Source organism: Phoenix dactylifera, chromosome 7 (genome assembly GCF_051530095.1).
Source record: "Phoenix dactylifera cultivar Ajwa chromosome 7, Ajwa_hap1_PhDact_Kaust_v1.1, whole genome shotgun sequence".
In the NCBI taxonomy this organism is placed as follows: domain Eukaryota; kingdom Viridiplantae; phylum Streptophyta; class Magnoliopsida; order Arecales; family Arecaceae; genus Phoenix; species Phoenix dactylifera.
In genome coordinates, this window is record NC_143196.1 from 10529568 (window position 1) to 10552457 (window position 22890).

The following is a 22890-nucleotide window of genomic DNA, read 5'->3' on the forward strand; positions in this document are numbered from 1 at the left end:
TGAAACATACCTCAGAAATGTTTTCAAATTATATTTTTGAAAGCAAAATTATATGAAATCTGCAAGATGAACATGGACATATCTAACCATGCATTTCTTCTATAACAAGTCAAACAAGAAGGCAAATGCTGCACTGTGAAGCACTTTATCCTTCCATGATCCTCCATTTTACTTTTTTGTTTCTGTAATAGATGATAATCTTATTGAAAACAAAAGAAAAGATTAAAAATACAATGCTTTACCTTCTAATTCTTGATGAAAGATGTCTAGCTTCCTCTTCCAATAATATCAGAAGGTTGACCAGAGCTAGCAGATGCTGGAAGTAATCTACTCACGAATGGGTGCTTCAATAGCTGAGCAGCAGAGGGCCGATCATCTGGATTTTGCTGTACACATTGGTGGATGAAATCACAAGCCTCTTTTGACAGAGAGCCAGGAATAGGTGGTGGTTCACCGCGACCAATTCTGAAAAAAGCTTGGGTCTGCCAATAATATAGGACTAGAATTACTAGAACCAACATTCTCTTATATGCTGAAATAGCTGTTCCATCCTCTCAAGCAATATAAGAGAAAAAATGAAAGCCGCATGAAATTTGAAGTCAATGTTGGTAATCAAGGTATATTTTCTAGGATAATGAGCATAGCTTTTACATAATATTATCAATTATCACATATTTTAAGAGAAGTTAAATTATAAGTAAATATTTTTTCTAAAATATAAAATTTTGTTTATTTTTTTAAAAAAGTGCAGATTTACTTTACATAATTTATGGTGATGATAGATGCAATTTATGACGTGTGTTGATTTAACTTGCAGAAAGGGATCCAAGAAGGAAGGAGACTGACAGGTTAGCATCAACGTATGATGTTTTCAAGCCAACACCATTAGAGGTGCAATCAATGCAACACAAGGTAGAGGGAGAAGGCATGATAAAATTGAAGCAACATTTGCCAATGATTACCCTAACATGCCTACTTGTAAGAAATATATTAAGAGACTTGGCAATTGATGAAGAAGCACTCTGCCAATTTTAGGGAGAGCAAGAAAAAAAAGTGTCGATGTCGAGATTAAGCATCAGGAAAGTAAACCACCTTCATATCACTGGAGGGGTTTAGAGGACAAGGAGATGTTGGATCTAGATGACATAGAGGCAGCTCAGAGTTCAGCTGCCATACAGAACAGTCTGCATGACTAGTATTAGAACGAGGTTGCTAGGCATAAGACTCACTTTGGGCCCTCACAGTATGAGATGGATTCTGGTCCCAAATCCGCCTGGGGAGATCTATGCTCCGAGAGGAACCGGTCAGTCGGAGAGACTATTGATAAAGGTAGCAGTTAGATAGCCTCCATGTTTGAGGTCTTTACTAGCATGAAGGGAAGGAAGCCTAGAGATATACCAACAAGAGCCATCGTTCATGACCCAGATCTACATTCCCTTCACAACAAAGATTAGAAGTAGCAAAGGATTGATTCTGCACTTATTAAGAATAAGAAAAAGGATATGCGGTGAGCTATAACTTCCTAGTTCCACTTCAACCACATCCCTCCAAAAGCCACAAACAACATTTACTATCGATCTCAAGGTTCGTCGTCTCGATACCAGACCCCGTACCAGTGCCACACTAGCACAGTATTGGTACGGTACAGTACGGTACGAAACTTTTTGACGTACCGAGTGTTAGTACGTCACCTGTACCAGGTACCGATACCGAACCAGTATGGTATGGTACACTCTGTACCATCCAGTTCGGACCAGTACGGCATACCATGATCGGTCTATATCAGCTCCATCCAAAGAACTGACCAGACATAGAACCTCCTGGACAGAAGACATATAAGGAAAAGTACTTGATAGTAACAAAGAGATAAAGAGATAGACAACCTCCTACTAGAGCAAGTAGGACACCTATGGTGTGATTTTGACATGTGATTGTTGGATGGGAACTAGCATGCTTTCACCATTAATTTCTTGACATATTGTGATAAGAAGCTATTCTTCCATAAGTCAATTGATGCTTCTAATAAACTACACGATGCCCAATACATCCTCAAATTGGATAAGAGAGCACCATGTTGTGTAGATGGTTATGAATAATAGATCATTGTACAAGATCACGAGGATATTTTAATGATTAGGAGGCCATATATTTTCTGTTATCTCATGTCTGCTTTTTGTGAAAAAGGACCAATTGAAGGGGAGGTTTTCTTCAAACAACAACGAGCTAAGGCAACTATTCAGTCAAATGACATTGAGCATGTTTCCCATCTCTTCTCGAGAAACAAGAGGGGTATTTATTTGCAAAATTGTGCTCAGTTTCATATGTGGCAATTCCACCAAGATCTCTTCGTTAGTTAGGAGAATAATCAGCACAAATCGGATTTTTTTTTGAGGAATGTATTGAGAGAGAACTTGATTTGGTTAGACAATGTGTGGTTAGTATACAAAAATCGGTTTTTTAGCAAGGTATGGAATATATTGTCAAATATTCAATATGATTTCAAAAGATCCATTTTCGTTCAAGCCCACATGCTGCTCATTGCATAGATTTGATGCTAATGAATGTTGGCAAGATGCATGCACTATATTGCACTCGATAGCCCTATAAAAAAGGAAAGCCTACATCAGATGTTCATAGTGCTGGGCCGCAGGAGAATAGAGTGGCATGGAAGGTAGTCATGTTGAGGCCTTACTGACAAATTAGCAGTTCTAGAAGTAGGTCAAGGGAATAGTCGAGGCAATCACAACACTCTATTATGTACTCAGAGCCGTGGATGGTGAGAGGTATCGTCAAATGGGTTTCTTATATCATATGATGATGAATGCCAAGTCTAAAGATCAGGTAGTGTATATTGACTTATTGGAGCAAAGGTTTGATTAGTAGATGAGCAAGAAGTTCTATTTAGCAGTAATCCAAATGCAATCCTCAATACTCGTTTATTTTTATAAAATAAAATTTAAATACAATCATTTATTTCTTAATTAAATTAATTACATATCTTGGCAGCATACCATCTCAACCCAAAGTTCCAATACAATGTTCCAAGAATAGATATGGATGAGGAATAATTGGCCTCCCTGCACCATGCCATTTACAATATAGAGCCTAATTCGATCATTGCTACCAAATGTCCGAAGTTAAGAGGATGCGAGATCATTATTTTGTCAATTCAAGCAAATCATCGACATCATATATCATATGTGTTTTACAGACAAACTTTTAGAGAGGGCTCCTATAGTTTTGGTGAGAGGGTACCTATGGCAAACAATGATAATATGAATCTAGGTACTTTTTGACATCGACTATAACTAGTGTCTACTGTGCAGATACTGGGCCCCGAACCGGTTGTTCAGCGGCACAGGTCGGTACGGGCCTGCGCAGTGCCGTGCCGGGCCTGTACCGATATAGTAGAGGCAGGGTAGAGGGTGAGCGGGAGAGACAAAAAGAGAGAAGGGGCAGAGAGGGAGGGAGAGAGGAGGGCGGCGGAGGGCCAGCGGAGGTCGGCGACTCGGGTGGAGGAGATGGAGAAGGGCTCCGCAACCAGATCTCCTGTTTCGTTCGAAACAAGGGTCCAACCGTTTTTTTACTTTTACAACTTTTAAGTAAAGTCGACAAGTGATTTGCCAACTTCACTTAAATATTACAAAATTAAAAAATTGGCCGGACCCCTATTTCTAACGAAACAAGAGACCCGATCATGGCGCCCAGAGGAGTCTCCTCCATGCAGCTCGCCGGCTGGCCTCCGCCTCCCTCTCTCTTCCTTCCTGTTGCCCAAGGTGACAAGCCAAGAGGGGGGGGGGGTGAATTGGTTTCTCTTAATTTTAACTATCTTACTTATGTTAATTGATGAGTTAGTAAAATAAACAAATCACAATACAAACAACAAGAAGTATAGTGGTTCGGTGCTCTTCTTAGCACCTACGTCCACTCTCCAAGCGACCCCTTGGGAATTCACTATAATCCCGCGGATTACAGTTGGATTGTTTTCCGGGCTCACAATCTGAAAACCTTTACACTTTGGTTTTTCGGGTTCACCAAAAACCTATGTTGGTTTTACGGGCTCACCAACGAACCTATGTTGGTTTTACGGGCTCACCAACGAACCTTTACAATTGGTTTTACGGGTTCACCAATCAACCTATTCCGTTGGTTTTGCGGGCTAACCAACTAACCTTTACAAGGAGTTTAATAAACAAAGAAAGAAGATTTAAGCTCCTAGATGAGCAAATATAACAATATAATCTACAAAGAAGAGTTTAGAGAATAGTTATCGCTTTATGTGACTTCTCTCTTATTTGTCAAGGATGCTTCACTCTTCAAGGGTGGATGGAGCTCTTAATGACTCTTTGAATCTGCTCAACCACTTTCTTTTGACTCTTGAATGAAGCACTTGGATGAAGAAGATTAGGGCACTTTCTCTTTCTTGTGTACACTTTGATATTCTTTGGAAAGGATGTTCTCTCTGATGAATAGTGCCACTTTAAATAGTTTTCTTCATCCATTGGACAAGCCCCAATGGTTAGAATTCAAAAACTAGCCGTTACTCACTGTTGGAAGGACAAAAAGTACTTCTGCAGAACTAGCCGTTATGCTTCTGCCCGTGTTTGGGTCGGCTCAACCTGTCCTTGGGTCGACCCAACTTTCACTTGGGTCGACTCAACCTTTTCTTGGGTCGACCCTCTCAGAACCACAGAAACTTGCAATTCAGCCTTCCTTCACTTGGGTCGACCCAACATTTCTTTGGGTCGACTCAAGGTTCAGTTGGGTCGACTCAACTTCTTCTTGGGTCGACCCTCTCAGGGTTTCCAGAGAACCTTTTCTATCATCTGTTCTGTCTTGCCTTTGGGTCGACCCTCTCAGGGTTTGGGTCGACTCAAGCTTGGGTCGACTCAACTTCATCTTGGGTCGACCCTCTCAGTATTTCCAGAGAACCATTTTCTGAGTTGTTGAGAAGCTTGAAGTTTGGGTCGACTCATGCTTTCCTTGGGTCGACCCAACTTACTGTTCATCTGTGCCATTTTTGCAGAAGTGTGCCAAATGCTTTCTTGATGTGCCGGGGTCGACCCAATCAACCTTGGGGTCGACTCAATCCATACTTTGCTGCAACTCAAGGTTAGATTCATCCAAGTAAACAATGAAATGCATTTATACAAATATACTGAGAGTAACAGACTTATAAATGAAGTATCGAATTAACTTGTAGCATACTCTTGATTATTGCTTGTTAATCATCAAAATAACACTATCATCCTCAATCTTCCCCTTTTTGATGATTACAAAATATAGAGTATGAGCCTATTGATACTTATCTTAAAATCAGTTTTTAAAAGGGCTCAAGTTGCTGAATTTCAGCTTTTCAAATATGAGAGTGAAGTCTCCCCCTATATCATTCAAATGTTTCCAATTTGACTTTTTGAATTGCTCCCCCTTTCATTTATATTTTATTAAAGATGAAACTCCAAAAATTTGAGATAAAGCATGAGTTTCAGGTTATGTATCGAGGTGTGAAAGATGCGTGCCAAATTCTGAAATTCTATGTGCCAAATTCTGAAATTCAATAGAAATTTTAGATTTGATCATTTTCATTGTTACAAATTGCTCCCCCTTAAATGTATATGCTTTCCCATTATAATTTTCAATTTGTTTTACAACTTATTTCTCTTTTCTTACACAACTTATTTCTCTTTCTTTACTTCTCCCCCTTTTTGTTATCATCAAATAGGTGTATGGGAATAGATACAATAAGTAACAAACATTCAAACTTCATTGATCAAAATAGGAACATTTTAGTACAATAATGCCAAAAACAAAAACAAATACAATGTTCCTCAATCAAAGTTCAAAATACATGATAAACACAAAATACATATGAGAATTAGATACCTATCCTAGGCTCTAAATAGAAATACTAATATCAGCCTAGGGAGTATCTAATGGCTGGGATCTAGTCCTCATCCTCCTAGTGTACGAGGCGAGGGGAGGTCGAGCCTGATGAGACTGAGTCTGGCGTGGAGCACGATGAGCTGGATGACTCTGTGCCGAAATCTCTGACTCAGCAGCCTGTGGCACAGATGGTCCATGAGTCTCTCTCTCCGTAGAGCTCTTATCTGCTCCCTCAGATCACTGATCTCAGCAGACATGATGTCTAATCTGCTCGTCAGCCCATCAGTGATAGTCCTCGCCTGAGCTGACATAAGCTCTGTCATCCTACTCCAGAACTCATCTGTATCTCCCGCAGGAACAGATGACGATGGTCCAGCCTTTGAAGGTGCAGTAGGATGATCCATATGCTCCTCATCCTCAGGGATAGGGTCTCCAATATCTGGTGCATCACCCTCTGGTGCATCACCCTGAATCCCTGCTCCAGTATGAACCCACTGCCCGTTCACTTTCTCATAGCCCATGCGTATAAGTGATCGTGCAGTGTATGTATCAGTATGAAGTAGCTGCCTGGAGATCTCCCCCTCGACAGATATGTCGTGCTGTCGGAAGATCAAGGTGAGTATCATACCATAAGGCAGGGATACTCTGGAGTTGCAGATCACCTTCCTCATCTGCCTCAGGATCATGGCCGGGAGATTCAAGGGAATACCCTGAATAATATGCTCCATCACTACTAGATCTCGCTCTGTGATGAGATCGAATCTCCCGCTCTTCGGAAATAAAATCCTATTTATGATGCTGAGCAATAACCTCATTTCTGCAGAAAGAAAGCTTGCTATTACCTTCTCCGAAAAGTCGAAGTCTTCATTCTCCATTATCAACTGCAGGGCTCTCATCTTGTTTTCAGGCTTTTCTGGAGTGGCTCCTTCGCAGGGGAGATGAAGCAACTCACTCAAACTCTCCTCGGAAACTCGAACCCTAACTCCTCGAACTTCCGAAATGAGCCCTCCCATCCCAGTTTTGAGGAAGGCATAGAACTCCCGAACTAGTCCAGGATAGATCATCACATCTAGGGAGCAAAGATACTCCCAACCTTGCCTTTGGATCCATTCCCTCAAACGGAACCCTTCTTGATCAAAGAACTCGGAATGGATCCTTCTCCCCGTTGTAACCGGTCTCCCCGCAAACCTTGCAAGTTGTACTAAGGGGGAAGGAGGAGGAGGTGGCTCTGCACGTGCCTCACGTTGTGGAGACACTGTAGATGGCTCCGTAGCTTCTCTTTCCTCACATTGGATCCGTGAGACTCTCCCGGATCTCTTGGCTACGGCTCTTTTGGGTCCCATTTCTCCAAGATCTTGAAGTAATCTAGCGTTTGGAGTTGATTGGAGGAGTTTGGAGTGTGGGGAATAGAGTTTTCAGAAGAGGACAAGGGCAAACAGTGCCCTAAAAAAAGCTCTCGGGTCCCCCTTTTAACAGTGGGGTCCCGACGTTGGGTCGACTCAAGAATTTTCTTGGGTCGACTCAACGTTGGGTCGACCCAAGTTCAGAATTTTTTTTTTTCACTTCCTTTTTGCTTCTAAAAATTTTTCTTGCTTCCAATCCTTATGAATTCTTTCTGGGACAATGATACATGAGTTGGAAATCTATAGATGACAAGTTTGACTCATGTTTCATCGGTTTTTAGAAATGGGAGGAATGTATCATGAGACTGCTTGCTCCCTTTTATGTCTCTTCAATAAAAAGGATCACATATGCCTAATTCCCTCCTTAGCGTGCAGAATCTATCTTCACTCAAGGGTTTTGTGAATATGTCGGCTAATTATTTTTCAGTGCATATATGCTCAATACATATGTTTCCATTTTGCACATGATCCCTAATAAAATGATATCTTATTTCTATGTGTTTGGCTTTAGAATGCTGAACCGGAGTTTTAGTGAGGTTGATGGCACTAGTATTATCACACTTAATAGGAATGTTATCTAGCTTAACTCCATAGTCCTCTAGTTGTTGCTTAAGCCATAGTACTTGAGCACAATAACTGCCAGCAGCTATATATTCAGCTTCAGCTGTTGACAGTGCCACTGAATTCTGCTTTTTGCTAAACTATAATACTAAGTTATTTCCTAAGAATTGACATGTTCCACTAGTGCTCTTCCTATCTAATTTGCATCCAGCAAAATCAGCATCTGAGTATGCAAGCAAATCTAGACAGGAGTCTCTTGAGTACCATAATCCTATGTTCGTAGTTCCGCTTAAATATCTAAGGATTCTTTTAACAACACTTAAATGTGACTCCTTAGGATCTGATTGGTATCTAGCACATATTCCTACACTAAACACGATGTCTGGTCTACTAGCAGTAAGGTAGAGCAAGGATCCAATTAGTCCTCTATAAAGCTTAATATCAATACTCTTTCCTTTCTCATCTTTGTCAAGCTTACTAGTAGGATTCATTGGAGTGCCTACTCCCTTATGATTTTCATTCCCAAACTTCTTTAGTATTTCCTTTGTATACTTAGTTTGATGAATGAAGATACCTTCTTTAGTTTGTTTGATTTGTAATCCTAGAAAGAAACTTAGTTCTTCCATCAAACTCATTTCGAATTCTTCGTGCATTAAATCAGCAAATTCTTTGCAAAGAGTATCATTTGTGGCACCAAAGATTATGTCATCTACATATATTTGTACCACTAATAGATTTTCGTCCTTTCTTTTGAGAAACAGTGTTTTATCTACATTTCCTCTACTAAAGTCATTATTTAGTAGAAATTTGCTTAATCGATCATACCAAGCCCTAGGTGCTTGCTTCAATCCATATAATGCCTTATATAGTCTAAGGCATCGATTCCAAATCTACTCATTAGGGTTTATCGATCATCAAGATAATCCCTATGAGTCCCACTATCCACTAGTGACACCTAGCAGCATGTAGTGGCTACCCAGCAGAATAGAATTATGAACCTCTAGGTGCAGTTATCATGTGATACAGTCTTTCTATCGTGGATCCCTACAGGATGGAGGTCATGGATAACTCGTCAAACCCCTTCGTCTGTCATATGTCAAGATTTATTCGACTTAAGTTCGAGAGCGGAGAACTCTTTCTCCACTGTGCAATCTGCCCCGGCCGAGGTCTTACGAACTCAGTCTTATAAATCATATAGGATCTCTCCTTATCTATCAAGGTCGATAGATTCCTTGTAGATGCATACCCTACTCCTACAGTGAACTTACTGCAGCCAATCTACACTGCATGGACCCATATGGCTAGAGACCATGTATTTGTGCAGTCAAACTACAATAACCTCACTGTGAGTAGCCGAAGCATCGCAGGTCAAAGGACCAGTCACACTACTGCAACATCAAGCAAGTCACTGACGAGTGGATAGACATCCAAGTGACTTCTTGTGTTGGTCACGCTCAGTACCCTTGTTCTCTAACAAGCACCTGCACTATTACTTCAGTGTCCCTACACTGTGGACTCGAGTCTCATCCATCCATAAGGAAAGTGATGTGTGCACTGATCTCATCGGATCGATCACCGTCCTCGTGATGATCCATCGATCAGGAGCATTCAGAAATTAACCACCAATGATACATGGCTCAAATTCTTAACTCTTAAGAATATGTATCATCATCTTATTAATTTTTTGGACGATTCATAGACACAAACAATATGAATGAAAAAGATGCCTTTTATTTATTCAATAATAAACAGTCAAGTACAAAATTATGTCCTAGAATTAATAATGTGTCAGCCAAAATTGGCTTCTAGGGCATACATCTAACAAGAAGCATTTTTAGGGGCATACAAGCTACTCTTCAGCAAAATTTGGTGTCCATTTATTCAAATTTTGATGCGATCATACGCACAATGGCCTATGCCTAAATTTAGAAAAAATTAAAAAATAAGTAATAACATTTATTGCATGCCCACAAGCCTAGAAAAATATATGTAGCATCCATTATTGGATTCTACATGAATCTGAACTGAAATTATTTTTTTAAAATATTTATATTTGAAAAAAATTAATTTAAAAAATAAAAATATATAATTAATACCAAAAATTATGAAAAATTAGTAGTACATAATACATATTTCAAAAGTATTTTTTGAAGTAAAAAACATATCTTTTCTTGAATTTATGATATTTAAACATATTTTTAAATTTAAAAATTACTAAAATATATAAATAAATAAATAAATAATATAAAAAATTAGTATTACGTATTAGATAAATTAGATATATTTTTTGAGGTAATAAAATTATCTCTATCGTAATGAAATTTTGCTATTTTTAAATAATTGATAAATTGACGTACTTAATAAACGTGCAAGAATGGAACCATAAAAGAAAAAGAAGCTAAAGCGTGACATTGGTTAAAATCATGAGCAAATACTCTCGGGTCGGCACTATTCGAAATGCAACTGGTGCAACACAGAGTTCAAGAGAGGAGAGGTAACCAAAATGAAGTAGCACTTAGCTGGTGGTTACGTCGACGTATCTATATATCGAAAATGCCCACAGGAGGTTCAGCAGCTGATGAAAAAGCACTTTTCTGATTTCAAAGCAGCAAAGAAGAGGGTTGCCAAGAAGAAGGTAGAGATAGGCCGTCGAGCGGTAGGGCCACTTTCCTATCACTCTAGAAAGTTAGAGGAGGCCTCCGCTTCAGATGACAAGGAGGCATAGATTCAGGCTGCCATTCAGGCGAGCCTGGACGATCAGTAGCAGCAGGATAAGGTGGCCAGGCATAGGGCTCGTTTGGGCCCTCATACGACGAGTCGGGTACCGATTCTGCGAGCAACAGGGCAAATCCAGAGTTCAGGAGAACCTCCTCAATCAAAGAGGCCGTCAGCAGAGGCGGTGGTTGTATTGCATCTATGCTGGAAGTTTTTAGTAACAAAAAAAAAAATCACCTAGAGAGATTCCACTAGAAGCCACCATCCATGATTTAGATCCAAATGGCTTCCCCAGCATAGATTCAAAGCAGCATAGGGTTGATACAATGCCGAAAAAGAATAAGAAGAAGAATATATGACGAGCTATTCGATCAAAGTTCCACTTCAGCCACATCCCAGCAAATGTGGCAGACAATTCTTACTATAGTCTGCCATTTACTGCATGTAGATTGTCGATCTTAGTGTATATCCTCCAAGACCGAAAGACATCTACGGTGAGCTTCTTGACAATAATAATGAGGAGCTAGAGAAGTGGATTGCCTCATACAAGAGCAAGTGGCCCATGTATAGACTAATATTGATGTGTGATGGTTGGATCGGTCCTACCAAGCGGAGCATTATCAACTTCTTGATATATTATGATACGAAGACTTTCTTTCTTAAGTTGGTTGATGCTTCCGATCAGGTGCACGACGCTATGTACATCCTCAGATTGATCGAGGAGGTGATTGATCAGGTATGAGAGAAGAATGTCGTGCAGGTCATCACTAATAATGGGCTACAATATAAGACCGTCAAGGATATCTTGATGGAGCGATGGTCACATATTTTTTGGATCCCATATGCTGCACATTGTATCAACCTCATGTTGATGGACAACCCAAACCATCACCAGATATATTTATAAATATACATGGGTCCTTTCACTATGAGGAGTGTTGCCCAAGGTGACAAGCCAAGAGGGGGGGGGTGAATTGGTTTCTCTAAATTTTTACTACCTTAATTGAGTAAATTGATGAGTGAGTGAAGTTAAAAACAATATACAATACAAACACACAAGAAGTATAGTGGTTCGGTGCTCTCCTAAGCACCTACGTCCACTCCCCAAGCGACCCCTTGGGAATTCACTATAATCCCGCGGATTACAGTTGGATTGTTTTCCGGGCTCACAATCCAAAAACCTTTACACTTTGGTTTTCCGGGATCACCAAAAACCTATGTTGGTTTTACGAGCTCACCAACAAACCTTCACAGTTGGTTTTACGGGTTCACCAACAAACCTACACCATTGGTTTTACGGGCTCACCAACAAACCTTTACAAGGTGATTAAGAAGAAGAAGAAAGTTGAAACTCCTAGATGAGCAAATATAACAACTATGAGCTACAAAGAAGAGTTTAGAATATAGTTATCGCTTTGATGAGACTTCTCTCTTCTTTGTCAAGATTGCTTCACTCTTCAAGGGTTGATGGAGCTCTTAATGTTTTTTAGAATCTGCTCAATCACTTCCTTTTGGTTCTTTGAATGAAGCACTTGGATGAAGAAAATTAGGGCTCTTGTCTTTCTTGTGTAAGCTTTGATATTTTTCAAAAAGGATCACTTCTCTGATGAATAGTGTCACTTTAAATAGTTTCCCTCATCCATTGGACACCTCCCATTGGTTAGATTTCAAAAACTAGCCGTTACTTGCTGTTGGGAGGTCAAAAAGTACTTCTGCAGAACTAGCAGTTATGCTTCTGCCCGTGCTAGAGTCGACCCAAACTTTCCTGGGGTCGACTCAAACCACTGTTCATCATACTTGGGGTCGACTCAACTTTCACTGGGGTCGACCCAACTTTCACTGGGGTCGACTCCTGCTACATTGGGGTCGGCCCTCTCAGGAAACACAGAACCTTATATTTCAGCTATTTTTCACTGGGGTCGACTCAACTTTTTTTGGGGTCGACACAAGGTACAGTAGGGTCGACTCAAGTTCCACTGGGGTCAACCCTCTCAGAAATTCCAGAGACAGTTTTGAACGACACAGCCTTCGGGTCGACTCATGTTCAGTTGAGGTCGACTCAAGCATTCCTGAGGTCGGCTCCATCTGGGGTCGGCTCAAGGAAGGTTGGGGTCGGCCCTCTCAGTAAATTCTAGAGACTTGTTTTCTTGAGGCTTGAAGATGGAGTCGACTCAAGCATACTTGGGGTCGACTCCACTACTGTTCATCCGTGCCATTTTCGCAGAGGTGTGCCTGATGGTTCCATGATGTGCCGGGGTCGACTCCACCTTTCTTGGGGTCGACTCATTCCACACTTTGCTGCATCTTAAGGTTAGATTCATCCATACAATCAATGAAATATACTTCAAGCAATTTTGAATGTATGTCATGGTAGTGCTACATACTCTTAACAATGAAAATTACTATTGTGCCCTTATGAGTACGTTTCACTTGAAACTTTGCTGAATTAGAATTTAGAATTCACTATCCCTTTTCTATTGCAAATTTTATCTCATTATTAATCATTGAAAGACATCTTGATCTTATTCTTCTAATGTATCGAGAGTGTCGAACTTAGTAATTATGTATCATGTTAACTTGTAGTATTTAATTAGATATTTTCTCAATGATTGTGTTAATCATCAAAATAACACTATCATCCTCAATCTCCCCCTTTTTGATGATTACAAAATATTGAGTATGAGCAGATTGATACTTATCTTAAAATTAGAAAATTTGTTTTAGAAGAGCTCAAGTTGCTGAATTTCAGCTTTTCAAATTTGAGAGTGAAGTCTTCCCCTTTTTCATCCAAATATTGCCAATTTGAACTTTTGATTTTCTTCCCCTTTCTTTTATATTTGGTTAAGGATGAAACTTCAAAAATTTGAGATAAAGCAAGAGTTTCAGATTATGTATCGAGGTATGAGAGGTATGTGCCAAATTCTGAAATTTGATAAAAAGTTTAGACTTTAACATTTTCATTGTTACATATTGCTCCCCCTTAAGTGTATATTATCTCCTATTATAATTTTCAAACTTATTTGTCAACTTATTGTGACTTCTTTCTTTCCTTACTTCTCCCCCTTTTTGTTATCATCAAATAGGTGCATAGCAATAGATAAGTAGAAGCAGTAAATAATAAATAATCAAATTTTATTGATCAAAATGGAACATTGTAGTACATTAATACCAAAAATACAATGTTCTTCAATCAAAGTGCAAAGTACATCAACAAGGCAAAATACATATGAGAGCTAGATAAATCCTAGGCACTAATCATAATGCTAACATCAGCCTAGAGGGTATCTAAGGGCTGTGATCTAGTCCTCATTCTCCTAGTGTAAGTGGCGAGGGGAGGTCGAGCCTGATGAGACTGAGTCTGGCGTGGACCTCGCGGAGCTGGATGACTCTATGCCGAAACCTCCGACTCAGTTGCTCGGGGCACAGATGGACCATGAGCTTCTCTCTCTCTGTAATGCTCCCACCTGCTCTCTGAGGTCTCTAATCTCAACAGTCATAATGTCCATCCTGCTCGTCAATCCGTCAGAGAGAGTCCTCATCTGAGCTGACACAAGCTCAGTCATCCTACTCCAAAACTCCTCTGTGCACCCCGTGGGTACGGATGACGATGGGCCAGCCTCTGAAGGTGCCGTAGGATGATCCTCAGGTACCTCAGCCTCAGGGATGGGGTCTCCAACCTCTGGTGCATTACCCTCCGGTGCATGTATCCCTGCTCCTCCACGCACCCACTGCCCGTTCACCTTCTCATAACCCATGCGAACTAGGGACCGTGCAGTATAAGTGTCGGTAAATAATAGATGCCTGAAGATCTCTCCCTCCACTGATATGTCATGCTGTCGGAAGACCAGGATGAGTATCATACCATAGGGCAGAAAAACTCTCAACTTGCATATAGCCTTTCTCATCTGCCTGATCATCATAGCTGGGAGGTTCAGGGGAATGCCCTGAATGACGTGCTCCATAATGACCAAATCTCGCTCAGATATGTGATCAAATCTCCCACTTTTCAGAAACAAAATCCGACCTATGAAGTTGTGCAACAACCTCATCTCAGCTGATAGAGAGCTAGCTATCACATTTTCGAAATAGTCAAAATCATCGTTCTCAAAGATCAACTGTAGAGCTCTCAACTTGCTTTTCGGCCTTTCTGGAGTTGCACCTTCGCAGGGGAGATGGAGCAACTCACTCAAACTTTCTTCTGAAACTCTAACTCGTACACCTCGGACCTCAGACACAAGCCCTCCCATTCCAACTTTTAGGAAGGCATAGAACTCACGAACCAAGCCCGGGTAGGTCACCAAATCTAGAGAGCAAAGATACTCCCATCCTTGCCTTCGGATCCAATCCCCCAAACGGAACCCTTCTTGATCCAAAAATTCGGAGTGCATCCTTCTCCCCGTGGTTACCGGTCTTCCCGCATATTTAGCAAGTTGAACTGAAGGGGAAGGAGGTGGAGGAGGCTCAACACGTGTCTCACCTTGTGGAGAAACTATAGAGGAATCTCTAGCATGTCTATCTACAATGGTTGGGCATGAGACTCTTCCGGATCTCTTAGCAACGGCTCGCTTGGGTCCCATTTTCACCAAATCCTTCCTTAGGTCTTGATCTAACGGCGTAGAGAAGCAATCTAGCACTGTTTGGAGATGATTGGAAGGGATTGGAAAGTGGAAAATAGGATTTTAGGAAGAGGACAAGATGAAACAGTGCCCTATAATAGCTCACGGGTCCCTCTTTAAAAATAGGGTCCCGCCGTTGGGTTGACATCAAATTTTTTTTGGGTCGACTCAACGTGGGGTCGACCCCATTCTGGCTCGGGTCGGCCCCAGTTCAGAAAAATTTTCTTTCTTTTTTTTAAAAAAATTTTTCCTTTCCTCCAATCCTTACAAATTCTTTATGGGACAATGATTCATGAGTAAGGAGTCTATAAATGGCTAGTTTGACTAATGTTTCATGGGTTTTTCGAAATGGGAGGAGAGTATCATGAGACAACTTGTTCCTTTTATATCTCTTCAATCAAAAGGATCACATATACCTAATTCCCTCCTAAGCATGCAAAATCTATCTTCACTTAAAGGTTTTGTGAATATGTCAGCTAATTGTTTCTCAGTACATACATGCTCAATACATATGTTCCCATTTTGCACATGATCTCTAATGAAATGATATATTATTTCAATATGTTTGGCTTTAGAGTGCTGAACCGAATTTTTGGTAAGGTTAATGGCACTAGTGTTATCACACTTTATAGAATGTTATCTAGTTTAATTCCATAGTCCTCTAGTTGTTGCTTGAGCCATAGTACTTGAGCACAGCAACTCTCGGCAGCTATATATTCGGCCTCAGCCGTTGACAATGCTACTGAATTCTGCTTTTTGCTAAACAATGATACTAAGTTATTTCCTAAAAATTGACATGTTCCACTAGTGCTCTTCCTATCTAATTTGCAACCAGCAAAATCTGCATCAGAATATGCAAGTAAATCTAGATAGGAGTCTCTAGAGTACCATAAACCTATGTTTGTGGTTGCTCTCAAATATCTAAGAATTCTTTTGACAGCACTTAGATATGACTCCTTAGGATCTGATTGGTATCTAGCACATATTCCCACACTAAACACTATGTTTGGCCTACTAGCAGTAAGGTAAAGCAAAGATCCAATTAAGCCTCTATAAAGCTTCATATCTATACTTTTTCCTTTTTCATCTTTGTCTAGCTTACTAGTGGGATTCATTGAGGTGCCTATTTCCTTGTGATTTTTATTTCCAAACTTCTTTAATATTTCCTTTATGTACTTAGTTTGATGAATAAAGATACCTTTCTTAGTTTGCTTGATTTGTAATCCGAGAAAGAAATTTAGTTCTCCCATCATACTCATCTCGAATTCTCCTTGCATTAATTTAGCAAACTCTTTGCAAAGATTATCATTAGTGGCACCAAAGATTATGTCATCTACATATATTTGTACTACTAGCAGATTTTTATTTTTTCTTTTGAGAAAAAGTGTTTTATCTACATTTCCTCTACTGAAATCATTATTCAGTAGAAATTTGCTTAGTCGATCATACCAAGCCCTAAGTGCTTGTTTCAATCCATATAATACCTTATATAATCTAAACACATGATTTGGCAATTCATGATTCTCAAAACCAGAAAGTTGCTCTACATATATTTCTTCCTCTATAAAATAGTTTAAGAAGGCACTTTTTACATCCATTTGATACAATTTGAAATCCATGAAGCATGCAAAAGCTAGAAGTAATCTAATAGCTTCTAATTTGGCCACGGGAGCAAATGTTTCCTCAAAATCTATCCCTTCTTCTTGATTGTATCCCTTAGCTACAAGTCTAGCTTTATTTCTTATAACTACCCCATTTTCATCTAATTTATTTCTAAAGATTCATTTTGTTCCAATTACAGAGTTATGCTTTGGTCTCTCAGTTAATGTCCATACATTGTTTCTTTTGAATTGTTTTAATTCTTCTTGCATAGCATTTATCCAATTTATGTCTTTTTCAGCTTATTCATAAGTCTTAGGTTCTATTTGTGAAACAAAAGCAAGATAGTCATTTAAATTTCTAAGAGAGGATCAAGTTCTTACCCCTTGAGATGGATCACCAATGATTAAGTCTTTAGGGTATCCATGTGCATACCTTCATTCCTTTGGCAAGTCTTGAGATTGTGGTGGCACGCGATCATTTTTCTTTTCTTGATTTGGCACGTCATCAAGATTCAATTTTTCAAAGTCAATAATTCCTGCACATCATCAAGAGTATTTTCTCTCCTAGGAGACTCACTATCAGACTCATCAAAAATGATATTAATTGACTCTTCAACTACAAGAGTTCTTTTGTTGAACACTCTGTATGCCCTGCTACATGTAGAGTATCCTAAGAAGATACCTTCATCTGATTTGGCATCAAATTTACTTAGATCCTCCTTGCCATTGTTTAAAATGAAACACCTACATCCAAATACTCTAAGATATTTAGCAGTTGGTTTATTATTCTTCCAAAGTTCATAAGGAGTTTTCCTAGTTATAGGTCGTATTAAAATTCGATTTAGAATATGGCAAGCAGTACTTATAGCTTCAGCCCAAAAGTACTTTGGAAGATTTGACTCGCACAACATTGTGCGTGCCATTTCTGCCAAAGTCCTATTTTTCCTTTCAATAACCCCATTTTGTTGAGGCGTTCTAGGTGCTGAAAATTGATGTGAGATACCATTTTCATTACAAAATTCTTCAAAGTGTTGATTTTCAAATTCAGTTCCATGATCACTTCGAATTGCTATTAAGGTGAGCTTCTTTTCAGTTATGATATTTTTATAATATTTCAAAAATGCTGAAAATGCTTCATTCTTATGTGCAAGAAATGAAACCCATGTATATCTTGAAAAATCATCTACTATAACTAGTCCATACTTCTTCCCTCCTAAACTCGCGGTTCTAGTAGGTCCAAATAGATCCATGTGTATGAGTTCAAAAGGCCTAGTGGTTGATACTATATTCTTTGATTTGAAGGATGATTTTGTTTGCTTTCCTAATGAGCATGGTCACAGATTTTGTCCTTTTCAAAGATCAATTTTGGCACATCTTTTATCAAATCCTTCTTGACTAGTTTTGATATTAAGTCCATACTAGCATGTCCTAGTCTACGATGCCAAAGCCAACTTGTTTCATTTTTCCTTTCTTCATTAGTAATTAAACATAATCAATTTTTTTTGCCTAAATCATGAAGATCTACCATGTAAATATTTCCATGCCTTTGTCCTATAAGTACAATGTTATTATCTTTAGGATTTGTGATTATGCATACTAAGGCTTCAAATGTGACTTTAAGATCTTTATCACAAAATTGACTTATGCTAAGTAGGTTATGTTTTAGACCATTAACTAATAAAACATTTTCTATAAAAGTGGATGGAGTAATATAAATTTTACCCTTTCCAATGATAAGTCCTTTTTCCATTGTCTCCATAGGTTACCACACCACCCTTCTTAGATTCCAAGATGACAAATTATTCTACGTCACCTGTCATGTGTCTTGAACAGCTGCTATCTAGATACCATCGTTTATCTCCCTTATTACTGCAAGACACCCCTGCAATCAAGATCAAGAATATGCTTTAGGTATCCAAACTATGTTGGGTCCTTTAGGGTTAGTACTTGATGTTCCTTTTGGAACCCAAATTTTCTTGAATTTTAGCTTATAATTATCACTCAATTTGTTGTAGCTAGACTTTCTATAATTACATTCATATGCTTTATGTCCTACTTTATTGCAGCAATGACAAATTATATTTTCATTTTTGGTTTTCACAGATATGTTCTTTAAGTATTTTTGTTTTCTATTTGTTTTATATCCTAACCCAGCTTTATCATATACAACTTTTTGACTATCAAGAATTATATTTAATTTAGTTGAGCTAAGTGTAAAATTGTCCACTAAGGATTTGTATTTTTCTGCATCTTCTTTTAACTTGACATTTTCAGCAATTTGACTTTTGGTTTCATTGGTGAATCTCCTACTTAATGTTTCATAGTCATTAGATAGTTTTAGCTTTTCTTTGATAAGAGATTGATTTTCATCTTTTAGAACTTTATTTTTATTGATAAATTTCTTGTGTTCTTTCATGAGTTCTAAAAATGCATCATGTAACTCTGAGGATGATAGTGGTATTTTGATGATTAATATAATGATTAAGAGTATGTTACAAGTTAATTCGATACATCATTAATAAGTCCGTCACTCTCGATACATTAGTTTAATGAGATTAAGATGTATTTCAATGATTATTAATGAGATAAAATTTGCGATAGGAAAGGGATAGTGAATTCTAAATTCTAATTCGGCAAAGTTTCAAGTGAAACATACTCTTAAGTGGACAATAGTAATTTTCATTGTTTGGAGTATGGAGCACTACCATGACATATATTCAAAATTGTTTAGAGTTTATTTCATTGATTATATGGATGAATCTCACCTTAAGTTGCAGCAAAGTATGGATTGAGTCGACCCCAAGATTGATTGAGTCGACCCCGGCACATCAAGAAACCATCTGGCACACTTCTGCAAAAATGGCACGGATGAACAGTACTTGGGTCGACCCAAGCAAAAGATGAGTCGATCCAATCCTCAAGCCTCAAGAAAACAGTTCTCTGGAAACCCTAGAGGGTCGACCCAAACTAGAGTCGACCCCGAGTTAACATGAGTCGACCCAAAGGCAATGACATTCAAAAATAGGTTCTCTGGAAATCCTGAGAGGGTCGACCCAAGTGAAAGTTGGGTCGACCCAACTGAACCTTGAGTCGACCCAAAAAGTGTTGAGTCGACCCAAGTGAAGGAAGGCTGAAATACAAGGTTCTGTGGTTTCTGAGAGGGTCGACCCCAATGTTGCTTGAGTCGACCCAAGTGAAAGTTGGGTCGACCCCAGTAAAAGTTGAGTCGACCCAAGCACGGGCAGAAGCATAACGGCTAGTTCTGCAGAAGTACTTTCAGACCTCCCAACAGTGAGTAACGGCTAGTTTTTGAATTCTAACCATTGGGGCTTGTCCAATGGATGAAGGAAACTATTTAAAGTGACACTATTCATCAGAGAAAACATCCTTTTGCAAAATATCAAAGCTTACACAAGAAAGACAAGTGCCCTAATCTTCTTCATCCAAGTGCTTCATTCAAGAGTCAAAAGAAAGTGGTTGAGCAGATTCCAAGAGATATTAAGAGCTCCATCCACCCTTGAAGAGTGAAGCATTCCTGACAAAGAAGAGAGAAGTTTCATCAAGCGATAACTATTCTCTAAACTCTTCTTTGTAGCTTATAAATGTTATATTTGCTCATCTAGGAGTTTCAACATTCTTCTTTCTTTTTAATCACCTTGTAAAGGTTTGTTGGTGAGCCCGTAAAACCAACGGTGTAGGTTTATTGGTGAACCCGTAAAACCAATTGTGAAGGTTCGTTGGTGAGCCCGTAAAACCAACATAGGTTCTTGGTGATCCCGAAAAACCAAAGTGTAAAGGTTTTTGGATTGTGAGCCCGGAAAACAATCCAACTGTAATCCGCGGGATTATAGTGAATTTCCAAGGGGTCGCTTGGAGAGTGGACGTAGGTGCTTAGGAGAGCACCGAACCACTATACTTCTTGTGTGTTTGTATTGTGCATTGTTCTAATTTCACTCACTCATCAATTGATTAAAGTAAGATAGTAAAAATTAAGAGAAACCAATTCACCCCCCTCTTGGCTTGTCACCTTGGGCAGCAAGTGGTATCAGAGCTAGGTGCTCATATAGTATTTGTTGATCTCACAATCAAGAGGCAAAGATCATGACAACCCAAGTGGGATGTTCTATGAGTGAGGGGCAATCCACAAATAGACCTCCTCTATTTAATGGCACTAATTACACATACTGGAAAGCTAGGATGAAGATATTCATTCAAGCTCTAGACTATGAATTGTGGTATATTATAACTAGAGGACCTAACACACCCACAATTAGTATAGAGGGCACTATCATTTCCAAACCAGAAATGGATTAGAATGAGAATGATAGAAGACTAGCACAATTAAATGCTAAAACAATAAATGTACTTTACTGTTCACTAGATGTAAGTGAATTCAATAGAATATCTACATGCATCTCTGCAAAAGAAATTTGGGATAAACTTGAGGTCACACATGAAGGAACTAATCAAGTTAAGGAGTCAAAAATAAACATATTAGTACATAAGTATGAGTTGTTTAAAATGAAATCCACTGAGTCCATAACTGAAATGTTTACTCGTTTCACGGAAATAATAAATGGGCTAAAGAGTCTAGGAAAGTCTTATACTAACTCTGAATTGGTGCGAAAAATTCTCAGATCTCTACCAAGAGTTTAGGAGGCCAAGGTAACCGCAATTCAGAAAGCAAAGGACCTCAATACACTGCAATTGGAGGAACTTTTAGGATCACTCATGATCCATGAGTTGACCATGAGGCAAAATTCAGAAGATGAGGTCAAGAGAAGAAAGACCATTGCCCTAAAGTCTACCACTCCAAAACAAGAAACTAAATGGAGTGAAAGTGAGGAGTCAAATTCGGAAGAGGAAGATCATCAAGAGACGGCCCAAATCTGCCATATGGCCAATGACGATGAGGTAGATTCTGAACTTGAATGTGATTTTACTGTTGATGAATTACATGATGCATTTTTAGAACTCATGGAAGAACACAAAAAACTAATCAATAAAAATAAAGTTCTAAAAGAAGAAAATCAATCTCTTATCAAAGATAAGCTGAAACTATCTAATAACTATGAAACATTAAGTAGGAGACTCACAAATGAAACCAAGAATCTAATTGCTGAAAATGTCAAGTTAAAAGAAGATGCTGAAAAATATAAATCCTTAGTAGACAAGTTTACACTTAGCTCAACCAAATTAAATATGATTCTTGATAGTCAAAAAGCTGTATATGATAAAGCTGGATTAGGATATAAAATAAATAGAAAACAAAAATACTTAAAGAACATATTTGTAAAAGCTAAAAATGAAAATATAACTTGTCATTGTTGCAATAAATTAGGACATAAAGCATATGAATGTAACTATAAAAAGTCCAGTCAAAACAAATTGAGTAATAATTATAAGATTAAATTCAAGAAAGTTTGGGTTCCAAAAGGAACATCAAGTACTAACCCTAAAGGACCCAACATAGTTTGGGTACCTAAAGCTCATTCTTGATCTTGATTGCAGGGGTGTCTTGCAGCTAATAAGATGGATAAACGATGGTATCTAGATAGCGGCTGTTCAAGACACATGACCGGTGACGTAGACCAATTTGTCACCTTGGAGTCTAAGAAGGGTGGAGTAGTAACCTATGGAGACAATGGAAAAGGGTATATCATTGGAAAGGGTAAAATTTTCATTACTCCATCTACCTTCATAGAAAATGTCTTATTAGTTAATGGTTTGAAACATAACCTACTTAGCATAAGTCAATTTTGTGATAAAGGATTTAAAGTCACATTTGAAGCATCAGTATGCATAATCACAAATCCTAAAGATAATAGCATTGTACTTATAGGACAAAGGCAAAGAAATATTTACATGGTAGATCTTCATGAATTAGGCAAGAAAAATGGATTATGTTTAATTACTAATGAAAAAAAGAAAAATGAAACAAGTTGGCTTTGGCATCGTAGACTAGGACATGCTAGTATGGATTTAATATCAAAACTAGTCAAGAAGGAATTAATAAAAGATGTGCCAAAATTGATCTTTGAAAAGGACAAAATTTGTGGACCATGCTCATTAGGAAAACAAACAAAATCATCCTTCAAATCAAAGAATATA

General features: G+C 38.6%; 1 protein-coding gene across 1 annotated transcript in view; it reads right to left on the bottom strand.

Annotated features, from left to right (window-relative positions):
• The window catches only part of LOC103697029 (mitogen-activated protein kinase kinase kinase 1-like), a 72685-nt gene continuing 49795 nt past the window's right edge, over positions 1–22890 (bottom strand). The window contains exon 4 of the mRNA XM_039127367.2: positions 1–482. Coding sequence (XP_038983295.1) covers positions 267–482 — 216 coding nt within the window. The 3' untranslated portion in view covers positions 1–266. The remainder of the gene's footprint in view (positions 483–22890) is intronic.